This window comes from Ascaphus truei, chromosome 4 (genome assembly GCF_040206685.1).
Source record: "Ascaphus truei isolate aAscTru1 chromosome 4, aAscTru1.hap1, whole genome shotgun sequence".
In the NCBI taxonomy this organism is placed as follows: domain Eukaryota; kingdom Metazoa; phylum Chordata; class Amphibia; order Anura; family Ascaphidae; genus Ascaphus; species Ascaphus truei.
The window spans coordinates 5,203,767-5,219,696 of record NC_134486.1 but is presented as its reverse complement, the minus strand read 5'-3'; the positions used below and the strand labels follow the sequence as shown (position 1 = coordinate 5,219,696).

At 43.3% G+C, this 15,930-nt stretch overlaps 2 protein-coding genes across 2 annotated transcripts in view; both read right to left on the bottom strand.

The window, feature by feature from the left end:
* Positions 1–7,581, bottom strand: part of LOC142491844 (extracellular calcium-sensing receptor-like) — a 33,013-nt gene extending 25,432 nt beyond the window's left edge. The window contains exon 1 of the mRNA XM_075594661.1: positions 7,463–7,581. Coding sequence (XP_075450776.1) covers positions 7,463–7,581 — 119 coding nt within the window. The remainder of the gene's footprint in view (positions 1–7,462) is intronic.
* The window catches only part of ZNF512 (zinc finger protein 512), a 478,050-nt gene that overhangs the window by 61,447 nt on the left and 400,673 nt on the right, over positions 1–15,930 (bottom strand). The window lies entirely within an intron of this gene.

Genomic DNA, 15,930 nt, shown 5'->3' with positions numbered 1-15,930 from the left:
GATCTTGACGCTTGTACTGCTGCTGCCTAACTGATCCAACGCGTTTCCTCCACCTCAATGTGGCTTCGTCAGGGTAGGGTACATACATTACTGGCAGGCATTATATGTGAAACGCTTGATCCTGTGATTGGCTGATTAATTAATTGGGTTAATCGAAGCCCAATATATATTAAATGAATCCTCTTGTATGTTCAATTGGACCCATTATACTTCAATAAAGACGTTCTAAATCATTCTATTTTTCAGTTCATCATTACATATGTCTTTATATCTCCATCTCTATAAAAACAATTTAGTGTGTTATCACAATACTGATGAACCTATATGCCTGCCAGTCTCTTTCTATCAGTGGTTTTGTTCTTGAGTGCATAAGAAGAGCATGTAACAAATAAATAGATCCAACGCTACAGTGAAACCAAACACCATCTAATTTCAGCATATAATTCTGGGTCCTATGGCGGCTATGCACTAAGCAGTGATAAGTCGTTTTAAGAGCGCAAAGTGCTCTTAGAACATGAAGTTCCGCCGAGCGCTATTCACTAAGCTGCGCAAACAGGCACTTTGCGCTCCGAAATTGACTTTGTCCTGAAATTTTTTCAAAGTCCAACTTTGCTCGTACGATGAGCTGTTTGCGCTGAATCCTGCCCTTCTGCGGGATTCACTAAGCAACGCAAACTTATCGTACGTGAAAGTTGCGCTGAATAAAGCACACCAGCTAAAGGGAGGTGATAAAAAAAGCAGGACTTTGAAAAAATTCTTTGTTTACCTTTTTGAAGGCGCAACACCCATACAACAGGCCGGCGGGTGTCCCCGGCTGACCCCGCTAACACATACAATACAGAAATGGGCAAAATAACTATTATCCACATATGAATAATAATGCATTTGCCCATTTTAAATACATATAAATTACAATAAATACAGTCAATACATATTACATTTACCTTTTCCAGGCACCCACGATGAAGGCCGTCTTCGTCCTCATCTTCATCCGGCCTATGTCCCTCCGGTGCTGCAAAACATACTGTACACAAGAATAAAAATAGCCCCTAACCCCTTAATCACCTTAGCGGTCATTAACCGGTACAGTCATTAAAGGGTTATCCCACCCTCACCCACTAACCCAGGCGGGAGGCACAGTAAATACCCTCCCCCACTACCCACTCCGTGAGGCCTAACCACGCTCACCCACTAACGCACTAACCCAGGCGGGAGGTCTACCCACATACCCTTGGGGCCAATACACCCTTCCCTCACCCCCACCCACAAGAAAAACAATACACTGCCCCACAATAAACATCATTATATTTATTCTATACATAACCCACCCCCTGTGCCCCCCCATAAATACATGATTTATTATTTTACATACAGGGTTAATACTCCAGGCCCACGAGAGTCCCCGGTGGGCCTGACGGGTCACCTCACAGACCTACAGTAGCCCAGCACCATGTTTCAAACAGGGTCTGGAGGCCTGCGGGTGGTCCCCGCCCAGCGCCATGGTCCAGCAGGTGGTCTCCGAGGATCAACGTGGGCCACAATGGGGTCCCCACGGGTAGGCCCGTGGCTGTCTGGGGGGCCCTGGGTCAGACCCACAGGTGTCTGAGGGGCCTCAGGTTGTTCCCACGGGGGTCTGGGGACCCACGGGTGGTCCCTACGGGTCCGCGGTTCCCCCACAGATGTGGGGCCACCGGTTCTTCCCCGCAGGTGTCCCCCATGGACCACGCAGGCTGGTACCCGTGAGAAGCCCGAGGATACCTCAGGTGGTCTCCAGAGGTCTCTCGCAGACCAAAGGAACCAACTCTGTATGAAAAAAAATAAACCGGACCTATACATTCAATACATCAATCCCCCCCCCCCCCAACACATACAGTACAATAATGTGCAAAATAACTATTATCCAGATATGGATAATAGATTATTTGCCCAGTATGAAACACGTAAAACATGCATGTATGTTATGTATATCTATCTATCTGGATAGAAATACAGGGATAATAATTATTTTTTCAGTCCCATTGAATGTATCTATGTACCTATGGATATACATACATACATTCAGGGACATTGAATGGGTGTATTCTATGAGATTTTTGTATGTAAATGCATTGTATGTTATGCTCTATTATTGCCCCTGTATGTTCTGTGTATCTATCTATATGGATAGACATACAGTATTGGGATAATAATTGATTGTTTTGCTAATGTTTATGTTCTTTTCATGTATGGCTAATGTATTTATCACCTTTATTTTGTCATTGGTGTGAATAATGTAATTTGTATTTAGTCACAGGTTATTTTTAATGGCTTCTTTCTGGTAGTTAGATTAGAATGATGGTGGTTACTTTCAATTAGAATTCTTTTGGCAATGGTTTGGCTTTAGGAATTGAATAGGGAATTGTATAATTGATATGTATTGTATTGTAATTGTTTTAGGAAATGGATTAATTGATTGATGCTAATTGTATTGATGTTGGTTAGTTTCTAATTGATTTTCATGATGGCATTGGTGGTTAGGGGACATTGTTCATAGTGTATTTTATTGTTACATATATTTTGCTAGTCTTACATGATGCACAGATTAATTGCATCATGTACACACTCAATGCAATTGTGTGACATTTCATATACATTTGTGTAGCTGCTGGTTTGTTGGTTTATATTTACAATTGCTGCAGGATTTATTTTAACATGCAATGTGGTGATTTTAAGATTAACAATTCATGTTTTGATTTATGCATGTTTTATGTGTTTCATAATGGCAAAATAATCTATTATCCATATCTGGATAATAGTTATTTTGCACATTATTGTACTGTATGTGTTGGGGGGGGGAGGGGGGATTGATGTATTGAATGTATAGGTCCGGTTTATTTTTTTTACATACAGGGTTGGTTCCTTTGGTCTGCGAGAGACCTCTGGAGACCACCTGAGGTATCCTCGGGCTTCTCACGGGTACCGAACCGGTGACCCCACATCTGGGGGCACCGCAGACCCATATGGACCACCCGTGGGTCCCCAGACCCCCGTGGGAACAACCTGAGGCCCCTCAGACACCTGTGGGTCTGACCCGGGGCCCACCAGACATCCGCGGGCCTTCTGTGGAGACCCCATTGTGGCCCACTGTGACCCGCGGAGACCACCTGGTGGATGATGGTGCCTGGCGGGACCCACCAACAGGCCTCCAGACCCTGTGTGAAACATGATGCTGGTAACCTGTAGGTCTGTGAGGTGACCCTTCAGGCCCACCGGGGACTCACGTGGGCCTGGGGTATTAACCCTGTATGTAAAATAATAAATCATGTATTTATGTGGGGGGCACAGGGGGTGGGTTATGGATTTAATAAATATAATGATGTTTATTGTGGGGCAGTGTATTGTTTTTATTGTGGGTACTGGGGTTGGGGGAAGAGAGTATTGGCCCCAAGGGTATGTGGGTAGGCCTCCCGGCTCGGTAGTGGGTGAGGGTGGTTAGGCCTCACGGGGTGGGGGATAAGTTGGGGAGGGTATGTAGGCCTCCCGAGTGGTGGGTGAGTGTGGGTTAACCCCTTAATGACTTTAGCGGTTAATAAGCCAGGTAAGGAGAGGGAAAAGGAAATGACGCGGCGGTCACAGCTCCTCCAATCAGCTACACGCCTTAGAAAAAATAAAAAACTTTATTAATTATGCAACATGAACATCAGCAGAAGGACACTCTGACGCGTTTCGTCTGGGGTCAGACTTTATCAAAGAGTGAGTTCCCTCATCATACGGCCTCCCTTATATATACCATGACAGATTCTGATTGGCCACAAGAGTATAATACTCCCCTTCTCAGCTGATAATAGAGTAGCCATCAATAAACATTAAATCGCGATCTGTCATCAGATACATATATGAGAGATGCCTCATGCAATTTACAAAATACAGTTATCCACAATTTGAAAAAAATGTTAAAAAGAATAAAAACAAGGTATTAAAAAACAAAAATACTGATAAAACACATGTAGAAAGATTAAACTTGCAACTTAGAAAAAATGAAAAAATGGAAGAAGAATTTAAAGGTATACACTCTTATTTAGTATAATGTTGATTGTTACCTATGCAAATTTTACTGGGAACAGGATCCTAAATGAAAGATTCTGTGGACTATAAGGGACAGGTGTTCCATTTTAGGCAAGAAAGTAGATGTTACCATAAAGTTCATTATATATATATAAACTAAACACAATCTTAAAACATTGTTCATTACTAAACAATACTGATCCATAAAATAATATGCTGGAATACATCCTGGACACCCCTCTGAGTATAGTTTAATCAACAGGAAATGTTTTAATTCCCAATCCTGGTTGATACCCAATGGGTGAAGGGTGCCCAAGGAGTAAATCCAGTACATTTCACGCCTATTAAGTACATTTTCTCTGTCCCCGCCTCGAATATGACAAGGAATATGTTCTATGACTGAAAATGTAAAGTTTTCAATACCACCCAAATGGCACATAGAAAAATGTCTGGAGACAGGATGCGTTTGATCTCTTTTCTTGATCAGGCGAACATGTTCTGCAATTCTCATCTTTACAGCGGTTAATAACATTATATTGGCTGTTTTTATTCTTGTGTATGTTTTACAGCATCGAAGGGGCATGGGCAGGATGAAGATTAGGATGAAGACGGCCTTCATTGTGGGTGCCTGTAAAAGGTAAGTGTAATATGTATTGACTGTATTTATTGTAATTTATATGTATTTAAAATGGGCAAATGCATTATTATCCATATGTGGATAATAGTTATTTTGCCCATTACTGTATTGTATGTGTTAGGGGGCGGGGGGGGGGTGTTGTATATTGCTATGTTTATTGAGGGCAATTGTCCCCAATAAACATGCTATTGTGCCTTAACCCCTTCATTGCCTTAGCGGATAGCCGCTAAGATAATGAAGCTGCTTTAATATATTTTTATTAATAGTGTGCTTCCCGAGTTTCAAGCCCTGGTTTGGGGCATCGGTGCCAGTGTCGCCGCCATCTTTATAGCGTCCACGTCGTGTCTTAGACACTATAAAAATGGCGGCGACATTGGCCTCCGATGCCCCATACCGGGACCTGTAACTCGGGAAGCAGGGGGTCTCTGAGGCAGAAATCAATGCGGTTCAGCTCAGTGGACCCCCTTCTCCCGCACACTATTTTTAAAATGTACATTAATGCAGCTTCATTACCATTGCAGATAGCCGCTACGATAAGGAATTATTGTTTATTGATATGTGTGTTTTGACAGTAGTGTAGATGTGCAGGGGGTCTCCAGAGCTGAACTGCATTGGTTTCAGCCTCGGGGACCCCCTACTTCAGGAGATACAGGCCCCTTTATGGGGTGCCGGTATCACCTACAGAATGTAAATATCCCGGTCACGTGATGCGGGAGCTTGAAAGTGTAGGGGATACCGGCACCCCATAACGGGGCCTATAACTCCTGAAGTAGGGGGCCCCCGGACCTGAAACCAATGCGGTTCAGCTCAGGAGACCCCCTGCTCATGTACACTATTATTAAAATGTATTTATTTATTGTACGATCGCCTGTAACAGCCTTGCATGGAGATGCAGAATCTCCATGCAAATGTTACAGGCGGCTTTTTTTCCTATCAGCTAGCGTACGGGAAGTTTCAGTGCGCTAGCAGAGGGAAAAAACCTTGCACGCACGATAAGCCAGTTTTGGGCACGTCCGATAAAAAATGGGCTGAGGGCCTTAGTGAATCGCGCCGCCGGCTTCATTTTTTATTGGACGGGCTAATTTTTCTCATGCCAGCGTGAAAGCTCGGAGCTTAGTGCATAGCCCCCTATGTGCTTCCTTCTTAACACTTAAACTCATAAGGACCTTTCTCCTTAATGCTGATCTAATTCAATAGAAGGGTAAAAAGTGAATACATAATATATATTCTAAAATATTTTCGTATGGGTATATATAAATATTACATGAATAATATTCCTGGTAAAAATCCTATATAGATATAGCTTTAAACCAATTCACACAAATCGGAGGAATTGAATAAATGAATGTAAAACAAACTATATGGTGTGTATATATGTTATAGGCTAACAACATACTGTCATATAAATCAGCATCCACAGCACTTCGTTTTATAAATAACTGAAACAACTAGACTGACAGGGGAGACACACTGACTCACAACTCCACAAAACAGGACAACAGACGTGAAGGTGGGGGGGGGGGGAAGGGTGCAGTCATAGATGTCTTCAGGTCGGCTGCTTTCCATGTGGCCCTTTGTGTTATTGATCAGTTTCTGTTTGAGCCCTCTGACCATCACCATGATCGAATCTATCCCGTGTCCACCCTACCTGTCTGTGATTTGTCTAACGTCAGTACCAGCCCATCCAAGGAGAATGCATTTTGAGCTATCAAAGCAATATATTGGAGGCATCTACCCCCGGGATATCTGATTGGGCTAGCCATGGAGCCCATGTTTTTAGAAAATTTGTGCCAGTGTCGTTGACCAGACTCGTCAACTGTTCCATCCGGCAAATGTACCAAATTCTATTCCGAATTTTAGGGATATTGGGTAACTCAGGTTGCTTCCACAATGCTGCGATTTCGGGGCCACATATTTGATGGGGCAGATGTACAGTAGGGGTTAAACAGGTATAATTAGACAGATATAGGGGACAGAGGTGTAGTGGACAATGTGGGAGAGGGGTTGATTGAAAAGGGGAAGAGGGGTGTAGGAGGCAATAGGTATGAGTAGTGTAGTGGGCACATGGGTATGAGTAGTGTAGTGGGCACATGGGTATGAGTAGTGAAGTGGGCACATGGGTATGAGTAGTGTAGTGGGCACATGGGTATGAGTAGTGTAGTGGGAACATGGGTATGAGTAGTGTAGTGGGCACAGGGGTATGAGTAGTGTAGTGAGCACATGGGTATGAGTAGTGTAGTGGGCACATGGGTATGATTAGTGTAGTGGACACATGGGTATGAGTAGTGTAGTGGGCACATGGGTATGATTAGTGTAGTGGACACATGGGTATGAGTAGTGTAGTGGGCACATGGATATGAGTAGTGTAGTGGGCACATGGGTATGAGTAGTGTAGTGGGCACATGGGTATGACTAGTGTAGTGGGCACAGGGGTATGAGTAGTGTAGTGGGCACATGGGTATGAGTAGTGTAGTGGGCACATGGGTATGAGTAGTGTAGTGGGCACATGGGTATGAGTAGTGTAGTGGGCACATGGGTATGAGTAGTGTAGTGGGCACATGGGTATGAGTAGTGTAGTGGGCACATGGGTATGAGTTGAGTAGGGGGCACATGGGTATGAGTAGTGTAGTGGGCACATGGGTATGAGTAGTGTAGTGGGCACAAAGATTGAGACAGGAAGCCGTCCAAGTTTTGTTAGAATTTGACAAATATATATCTTGAACTCTCCCTACTTTGGACACCACCGTCAGGCACCTCCGGCATACAGCCCCATGCACTCACCTGTTACAGGAGACTGGTTGAGGGAGGTCCTGGAATGACAAATGTGGGATGTCAAAGCCAGAGTGGACAACAAACAACCCCCCAATGAGGACATCCCCAGGTTGGGAGAAAGACTCCATATTCCAGCCCTGGAGCCGGCAGCCCTGCTGTGGATGCCCCTCGCCCAGGGAGGAGAGCAGCATCAGAAGCTGGAGGAACCACCTCATGGAGACTGGTGTTGGGTCCTTTCAGTTAGGATCACACTATTCCTGCACACAGTGTCCTTCCAGTGCGGTACAGTAGGATGGGTCAGTGACCAGGGCAGAAGCAGCACGTTGTACTAGAACCAGCTGGTAGAAGAAGAACATTATTATTATTATTTCCATCCAGAGGATAATTTGAAGATAAATTGCTGACTCTACTCCAACACACAACACATATACATGTTTCTGCCAAACTGTCACCTATCAAGTGAAACTAGTGGCATTAATTACAGAAATAACATCCCTGTAACCTGCATGAGCACAGACGTATCCCAGAAGCTGCAGCAGAGAAATACATTCAGAGCAGAGACCCTCTATCTCCCTGATTTCCTCAGTACAACGCGCTCACGTTTTGCTTCTGTACAGGAGGGAAGTGTGCGTTTAATTCAATGAAAGGGGGAAAACTTGGACTGAAGCTATTTTACCCATTCACCTACACAAACCTCTCTCTGTCCCCTATAGTAGGGATGGGGGCTGCAGCCCTTGTTATAATCCCTTTCCCTGCTGTGTCTTCTGTGTGTAACTGGGACCTCCCTCTTATTAGTCCTGTGTCCCAGGCAAAGAGAAGCTGTTATACTATCACTGCCAGTATTCTCACTGCCTGTAAGAGACACAGCAGTTACTCACATACTTAGGGGGTTATGCACTAAGCAGTGATAAGTGGGTTTTCAGGGTGCTATGCACAAAGCAGTGATAAGTGCTTTTAAGTAAGATGCATGCCTTTATAGTGTGATACTGCCTGTTGTGAGATTCACAAAGCAGTGATAACAGTGCAGTATCGTGCTATAATGGCTTTTTATCCCACTTAAAAACACTTATCACTGCTTTGTGAATCTCTTAGCAGACAGTAGCACGCTATATAGGCATTTATCTCACTTAAAAAACTTATCACTGCTTTGTGAATCTCTTAGCAGACAGTAGCATGCTATATAGGCATTTATCTCACTTAAAAAACTTATCACTGCTTTGTGAATCCCACAGCAGGCAATATCACGCTATAATGGCTTTTTATCTCACTTAAAAGCACTTATCACTGCTTAGTGCATAACCCCCATAGTCTTACATGTGACACAAATAATAGGGTTATTCCACCTTAGACTATAAGGAGTTTTTTGACACAGATAAAGGATAACACAGCGCAGTGACACAGTGGGGGTCATTCAATAAAAGTGAGATAGCGCTGATTCTGCACGGAAAGTCCTAATGACTTGGATGAGACCTTTCTGTGAGGTATCAGAGACCCCCCAGTATTCACACATTGCATTATAATATCTGCATCTCCTATCTCCTTCCTAACTGACTTTCCTCACATCACAAGCTGAGACCGGACTTGGGGTATTGGGGCTGAAAGATGCGAGGTGAAAACCCCTCAGTTACATGCCCCAAATAGCTCTAAATCGCTACATAGAGTGATGTTAATGGTAATTTGCTAGTACATTGGATCCCACGTTAGGATAAGCAGCAGGTATTTTATATCCTATGAGGATATATAATAATATCTCCCAGCTGCAAAACTGGGACAAAGTCTGCGCTAAATCTGTGCGCTAGATTTATCTGCAAAATCTCCCGTAACTTCCCATGGGATTCCTTTTCCTTTTCTCTGAAGAGAATGGCTCAGTTTTTTGTTTTGTTTTGTTCTCTGTTTTTGCCCACTTTTTGCAGCCGGGAGACATCAGTAAATAGAGTTTGGCGCCTGAATGTATCAAACTCCTAAACTTATCAATAATGGAATTTTTACTCTATTTGTATTCCGATAATTGATGCAAAGGAAGGGAAGAAGTAGAAGAAGAAGAAGAAGAAGAAGAAGAAGAAGAAGAAGAAGAAGAAGAAGAAGAAGAAGAAGAAGAAGAAGAAGAAGATGAAGAAGAAGAAGATAGTTGTTACTATGAGACAGCACAATAAATTACCAGTAAGACAGGGAAATACATCCTCCTTTTGTCCCTCTGGTTATTGCCATCGCTGTGATTATTCTGCAAATTATCAGACATACTGTGCATGTTTTTTTCTTGTTCCCCTGAAGTGACGCGCGGATTATTACTCAGAACTTCTGTTTGGGATTATTATTAACATGTCTCTTGCTCCTGCCCTCTCTTTCCCACTGCGAGCAAAGGAGTGTTACGTAGGGCAATTATACCGCTGCTGTATGGTGGCAATAGGTGTTTACCCCAGCAAGCTGGTAAGTCCTTATAGCAGCAATGCCCCATAACTGCCCCCCTAAAGGCAGATATAGCATGTATCCCCCAGTTACTATGCCAGCCCCACTCAGAATAATGCTGTAATTACTCCCTGAAGTTCCCTGCTGAAGTTAATAAAAGACGTGTCTCTCGGGCTTCTCATGAGTTCCCCTCACAAAGGGGCTGTTACCTCTCAGTTTTCTGCAGCTCTGTTAGTGTGATTGCACTTGTGCAAAAGCAAACGGAAACCTCAATACCATTAATATATAATATAACGTGTGAAAACTTATTGTTTATTTATGCTGATTATATTTCTAGGGGAGTTATTAAAGCCAAGCCCCCTTCCCCGTGTCACACAGCACAGATAGGCAGGGGGACCAAGCTAGCATCTGCAGCACTTTGGGGCCATATTTACTAAACGCTGCTACTCTATAAGGCACTTTCACTGGGATTTTGTGTTTGCTTCCTTTGTATCAAAATATCATAAATATAGAATAAATATCTGGTGTTTAATTTAGCATAAGTAGAACTTAATTGACATATGTCTTTTTTCCACCTGATCCTGTGTAACTGTGTAACTATATAACTATGTAACTATGTAACTATGTAACTATAACTATGAAACTGTGTAATTGTTTTACTGTGTAACTATAACTATGTAACTGTGTAACTATGTAACTGTGTAACTGTGTAACAATATAACTATGTAACTATATAACTATGTAACTGTTAGATTAGATTGTAAGCTCCTCGGAGCAGGGGCTCCTCTTCCTTAATGTTACTTCTATGCCTGAAGCGCTTATTCTCATGACCTGTTATTTATATTATTTGTTATTTATATGACTACCACGTGTATTACTACTGTGACGCGCTATGTACATTAATGGCGCTATACAAATAAAGACATATATACATACAATACAATACTGTGTAAATGTGTAACTATGTAACAATGTAACTGTGTAACTGTGTAACTATGTAACTGTGTAACTGTGTAACTGTATAACTGTGTAACTGTGCAACTGTGTAACTATGCAACTGTGTAACTGTATAACTATGTAACTGTGTAACTGTGTAACTATGTAACTGTGTAACTATGTAACTATGTAACTATGTAACCTTGTGGTGTAAGAAGACACATTATCACCCATTCATGGGAATAGTGTTAAAGTGTCTCCCGGAGCTAGAACGTGTCTCTTGGCATAAAACTACTTAGTAAATAATGGCCCCAATCTTATATGAGCTGAAGGAGTTATAACGGTAATAACACAGCCTTTGAAGTGGGTGCATCTGGTTTAAATTCCAGTGTCAGCTTATTGTAACCTTGGACAAGTCACTTTATCTCCCTGTGCATCAGAAACCACAATTAGAGTGTGAGCTGTTTGGATGACTCATTGCCAGAGTTATAGAAGAAACAAATCTGGTTATATTAAAGTCTGGTTATTAAACAGTTAACGACCCTAAGTCAGATATCAGCGGATGTACTTGCATTACTCACACAGGTTTGTTTCCTTTGCGTTATCGGACACAGGAAGCCAGAAGCCAGATGATTCTCAGCGTGTTCCCTTTATCCAGGTGTTGGTTATCTGGGCAGCTTAAAGCAAAGCTCTGTCTCCAGGTGAGCTGCCTATATAAAACTGCCAGCCTCTCTCTACCTGAGCTGCTTAATGCCTGTTCTCAGGCTGCCTATAACTCACTGCCAGCCCCTCTCTACCTGAGCTGCTTAATGCCTGTTCTCAGGCTGCCTATATCTCACTGCCAGCCTCTCCCTACCTGAGCTGCTTAATACCTGTTCTCAGGCTGCCTATAACTCACTGCCAGCCCCTCTCTACCTGAGCTGCTTAATACCTGTTCTCAGGCTGCCTGTATCTCACTGCCAGCCTCTCCCTACCTGAGCTGCTTAATACCTGTTCTCAGGCTGCCTGTATCTCACTGCCAGCCCCTCTCTACCTGAGCTGCTTAATGCCTGTTCTCAGGCTGCCTGTATCTCACTGCCAGCCTCTCCCTACCTGAGCTGCTTAATACCTGTTCTCAGGCTGCCTATATCTCACTGCCAGCCCCTCTCTACCTGAGCTGCTTAATGCCTGTTCTCAGGCTGCCTATATCTCACTGCCAGCCCCTCTCTACCTGAGGTGCTTAATACCTGTTCTCAGGCTGCCTATATCTCACTGCCAGCCCCTCTCTACCTGAGGTGCTTAATACCTGTTCTCAGGCTGCCTATATCTCACTGCCAGCCTCTCTCTACCTGAGCTGCTTAATACCTGTTTTCAGGCTGCCTATATCTCACTGCCAGCCCCTCTCTACCTGAGCTGCTTAATGCCTGTTCTCAGCCTGCCTATATCTCACTGCCAGCCCCTCTCTATGTGAGCTGCTCAATGCCTGTTCTCAGGCTGCCTATAACTCACTGCCAGCCCCTTTCCTACCTGAGCTGCTTAATGCCTGTTCTCAGGCTGCCTATATCTCACTGCCAGCCTCTCTCTCTCTGAGCTGCTCAATGCCTGTTCTCAGGCTGCCTATATCTCACTGCCAGCCTCTCCCTACCTGTGCTGCTTAATGCCTGTTCTCAGGCTGCCTATATCTCACTGCCAGCCTCTCTCTCTACCTGAGCTGCTCAATGCCTGTTCTCAGGCTGCCTATATCTCACTGCCAGCCTCTCTCTCTCTGAGCTGCTCAATGCCTGTTCTCAGGCTGCCTATATCTCACTGCCAGCCTCTCTCTCTCTGAGCTGCTTAATGCCTGTTCTCAGGCTGCCTGTATCTCACTGCCAGCCCCTCTCTACCTGAGCTGCTTAATACCTGTTCTCACGCTGCCTATAAAGTGGAATCATAGACTGTCTCTGAGCTCCTAATAGATACATCTTTCACTGTCTATTAGATGGTAACAATCAAATATGTCACTGTCTCTGCTTGAGCTGCTTATAGCTGGGTCTCTCAGCATCACACGTATAGCTATAAGTACCTATATAAATATAGTTATAATGGAAGCCCCCTACCAAGAGTCAGTGTTGTACAGTAGCTCCAGTTCTGTGCTTGTCCTCTCAGTTTTGCCCATGTATATATATATATATGTGTGTGTTATAGAGTATCCCAGTCCTGTGCTTGCCCTCTCGGTATTGCCCGTGTATATATATGTGTATATCTCAGGTAGCAGCTGGGAACCTGGTACTCAGAGGACACTGTAACATTATAATTAGTGGGGTTGGTTGTAACATTATAATTAGTGGGGTTGGTTTCTCTCACATCCCTTGGGCATCACAAAGACCCAAAACGTCCAGTGAATAACTGTACCAAGGGGATCAGTAATTACAGGCTCGCCCTCACCTAATTACAGGGTCTCGGTCCCTCTACATTGGGGGAAATGGGATTACATAGGGGATTAGTGATGGAATCTGTGTAACTTTATGGGGAGGAGGGACAGCTAAAGGGAGGTTGCTGTGTAAGAAAAGAGACCTCCAGACACTGGGCATATGGACATACCTGTCTTATTACAACATAATATAATGAGCGAGTCAGGTACAGATGTAAGAGGCAAAGGGTCACTATCTTACTCCTTTTTAAAGTGACAAAGTTGCAGTGACATTATTTTTATTTTTTAAAGTTCAAACAAATTTTTTAAATAAAAAATAATACATTGAACATTTAATTTCCAGGGGTTTTCTAGCATTTAGTGAAATTGTTGCAAACTTTTAAAATCAAATCGAACTTTTTGCAGGATAAAAATGGGTGAAATGCACACATGTTGCTAACGAGTGAGAACAGTGTGCACATTTCATTACTTTTAACATCTGTGATTATTTGTACACTTTTATCTACCATTACCTGTGAAGTCTCTCCTCCTGCATCTTACTATGCCCTCCCTACTGCTTTTCTGTTTACTGTGTCCTAACTCCTTTGTGAATGTCTCTGTTCTCTCCAACTTCCCCACTCCCCACTGCACCATTATTTATACACCTCTCCCCAACAAATTCTTTACCCCTCAATAAAAAACACCCACACAAATACTCTATTCACACCCTCTATCTACTCCTTCCCACTGCCGGGGATCTCCCCATAGCCTGAACCAAGACATATGCACCTGATCTCACCCACACCTCCCTGCCATCTCTTCCCCTGTAAATGGTGTTAACCTTTTCATTTAATACTGACCTACCTTAAATCTCACCCAACAACTCAAGCATCCCAACAGCCTGCACTCATAACTATTCTCTCACACTCAGTCACTCCTACCACCCATTGTGACCAAGCACTGCCATCTACAGCACTTATTCCCACACCTGCTGTCTCTGTAACTCTACCATCATACCTCTTAGATTGTAAGCTCTTCGGGGTATGGATTTCCTTTCCTAATGTCTGATTTTGCTGCACTTGTATAATTTTAATTCCCTGTACTGTATTCTTTGTGAAGCGCTGAGTACACTTTTGGCGCTATATGAATAAAGACATACAATACAATACTTTTGGTGGGATATTTTAGGATATATTGTGATATTTTACACCAAAAGTCTGTGATATTGTGCGTTATAACCAGATATGTTGTGCTATCTGTCCTTTCCTTACCCACAATCTCCGCCTACGGCATGTCTTCTCCACTACAGGCTCCATCCACTCATCTCTCTTTTTGCCCCATTAACATATATTACCCTATTACAGGAGGGATTGCAGATCACTGCTTAGGTAGCCCCAGGGCAAAGCAAGCCCTCAGTTACATGGAGTTATTTAAAATGTGTTTGTTCAGTGCGTTAGTTCTTACAAAAACTGCGACAATTTTAATAAACAATGACTAATTCCACACAACTTTATCCCCACAAAACAGCAAATCCGGGGCCGAAACTTCTCTGAAGATGGGTCAGCAGAAATAGATGGGTTTGATCTCTTCCCCCTCCTAAAGTAACCTTCTGACCCCCCTCCCCCTGCCTGATCTCAGAGCACCCTAAGGGAGAGGCCTCTTGGCACTTAAATTATGACACTGATCCCTTTACTGGCCCAGGTCTCTCACATGTTATAAAAGGATGAATCAAATTCTCTATCTACAGGTATGTTCATGATTCTTTCCCTATGTGCGATGAAGGAGACGTTTAGTGGAACACTGATTTTGAAGTGAGCGAACGCGGTAGAAATCCTAATGTCAGATCTCCTTGTAGCCTCAGGCAAGTAACTTTATCTTTCTATAACCCCAAGCCCCAAAATCCGGATGTGAGCTAATTTGCCTGAAGAATTATATGTACAGCATTTTTATCGGCTTCCCCAGGCTGGCGTGAGGCCTACCTTGGTTGGCAAAACTATTGGTGTTGTGTTACAGTAACCACTTTGATTGTTTGCTTACCATGTGGCGCTATTTCTGATTGTTACATATTGGAAAGGAAGGGAGAGGCCAGATCCGGTGGGTAAAGATCAAGGAATAAGATATCAATAAGGAGGGACGAAAACAAGAAAAGAAGATTTGATATAAATACTCAACCATCTGTAGACCAGGGCTTCTAGCTATCTTGAGAAGGCATCACCACTAGGCTCAGATACCGAGGAATTAAAATGTAGGCCATTGGGCCTGAAATGACAAACTGTTTTGGTATTTAATGTTTTTGATATATATGACCTATTTATTTATTCTATATGGGGACAAGCAGCCGTGGTTTCTTTAATGGTTGGGCATCACCCATTCTTTGGATTAGTTAGTGAGGTCCAGGATAGTGGGTGGTATGTGACGTATTTATTTATTTTATTAACCCCATTAGTGCAATGTGGCAACTTACGCTTTCCTTACGAGGGCCTTGGTAGCATAATTGTCGCTCAAAGGGTTAATGTGCCCCTTCATTTGTATAAATGCTTTTTTGTATATATGTTAATGTATGTGTGTGTTTGTGTGTGTGTGTGTGTGTGTATCTGGAGTACAAAATCAGAGGAAGGTTCACCTGTTCCTCTAGCAATGCCGTGTAACTCATCATGTGCATGAAATGCCCAGGGGGCTGCTACTACATAGGTGAGACAGGACAGGAGCTAAACAAGAGAATAAATCTGCATTGTCACAGCAATAAGAGACAGTCCTGTCGTCGAAC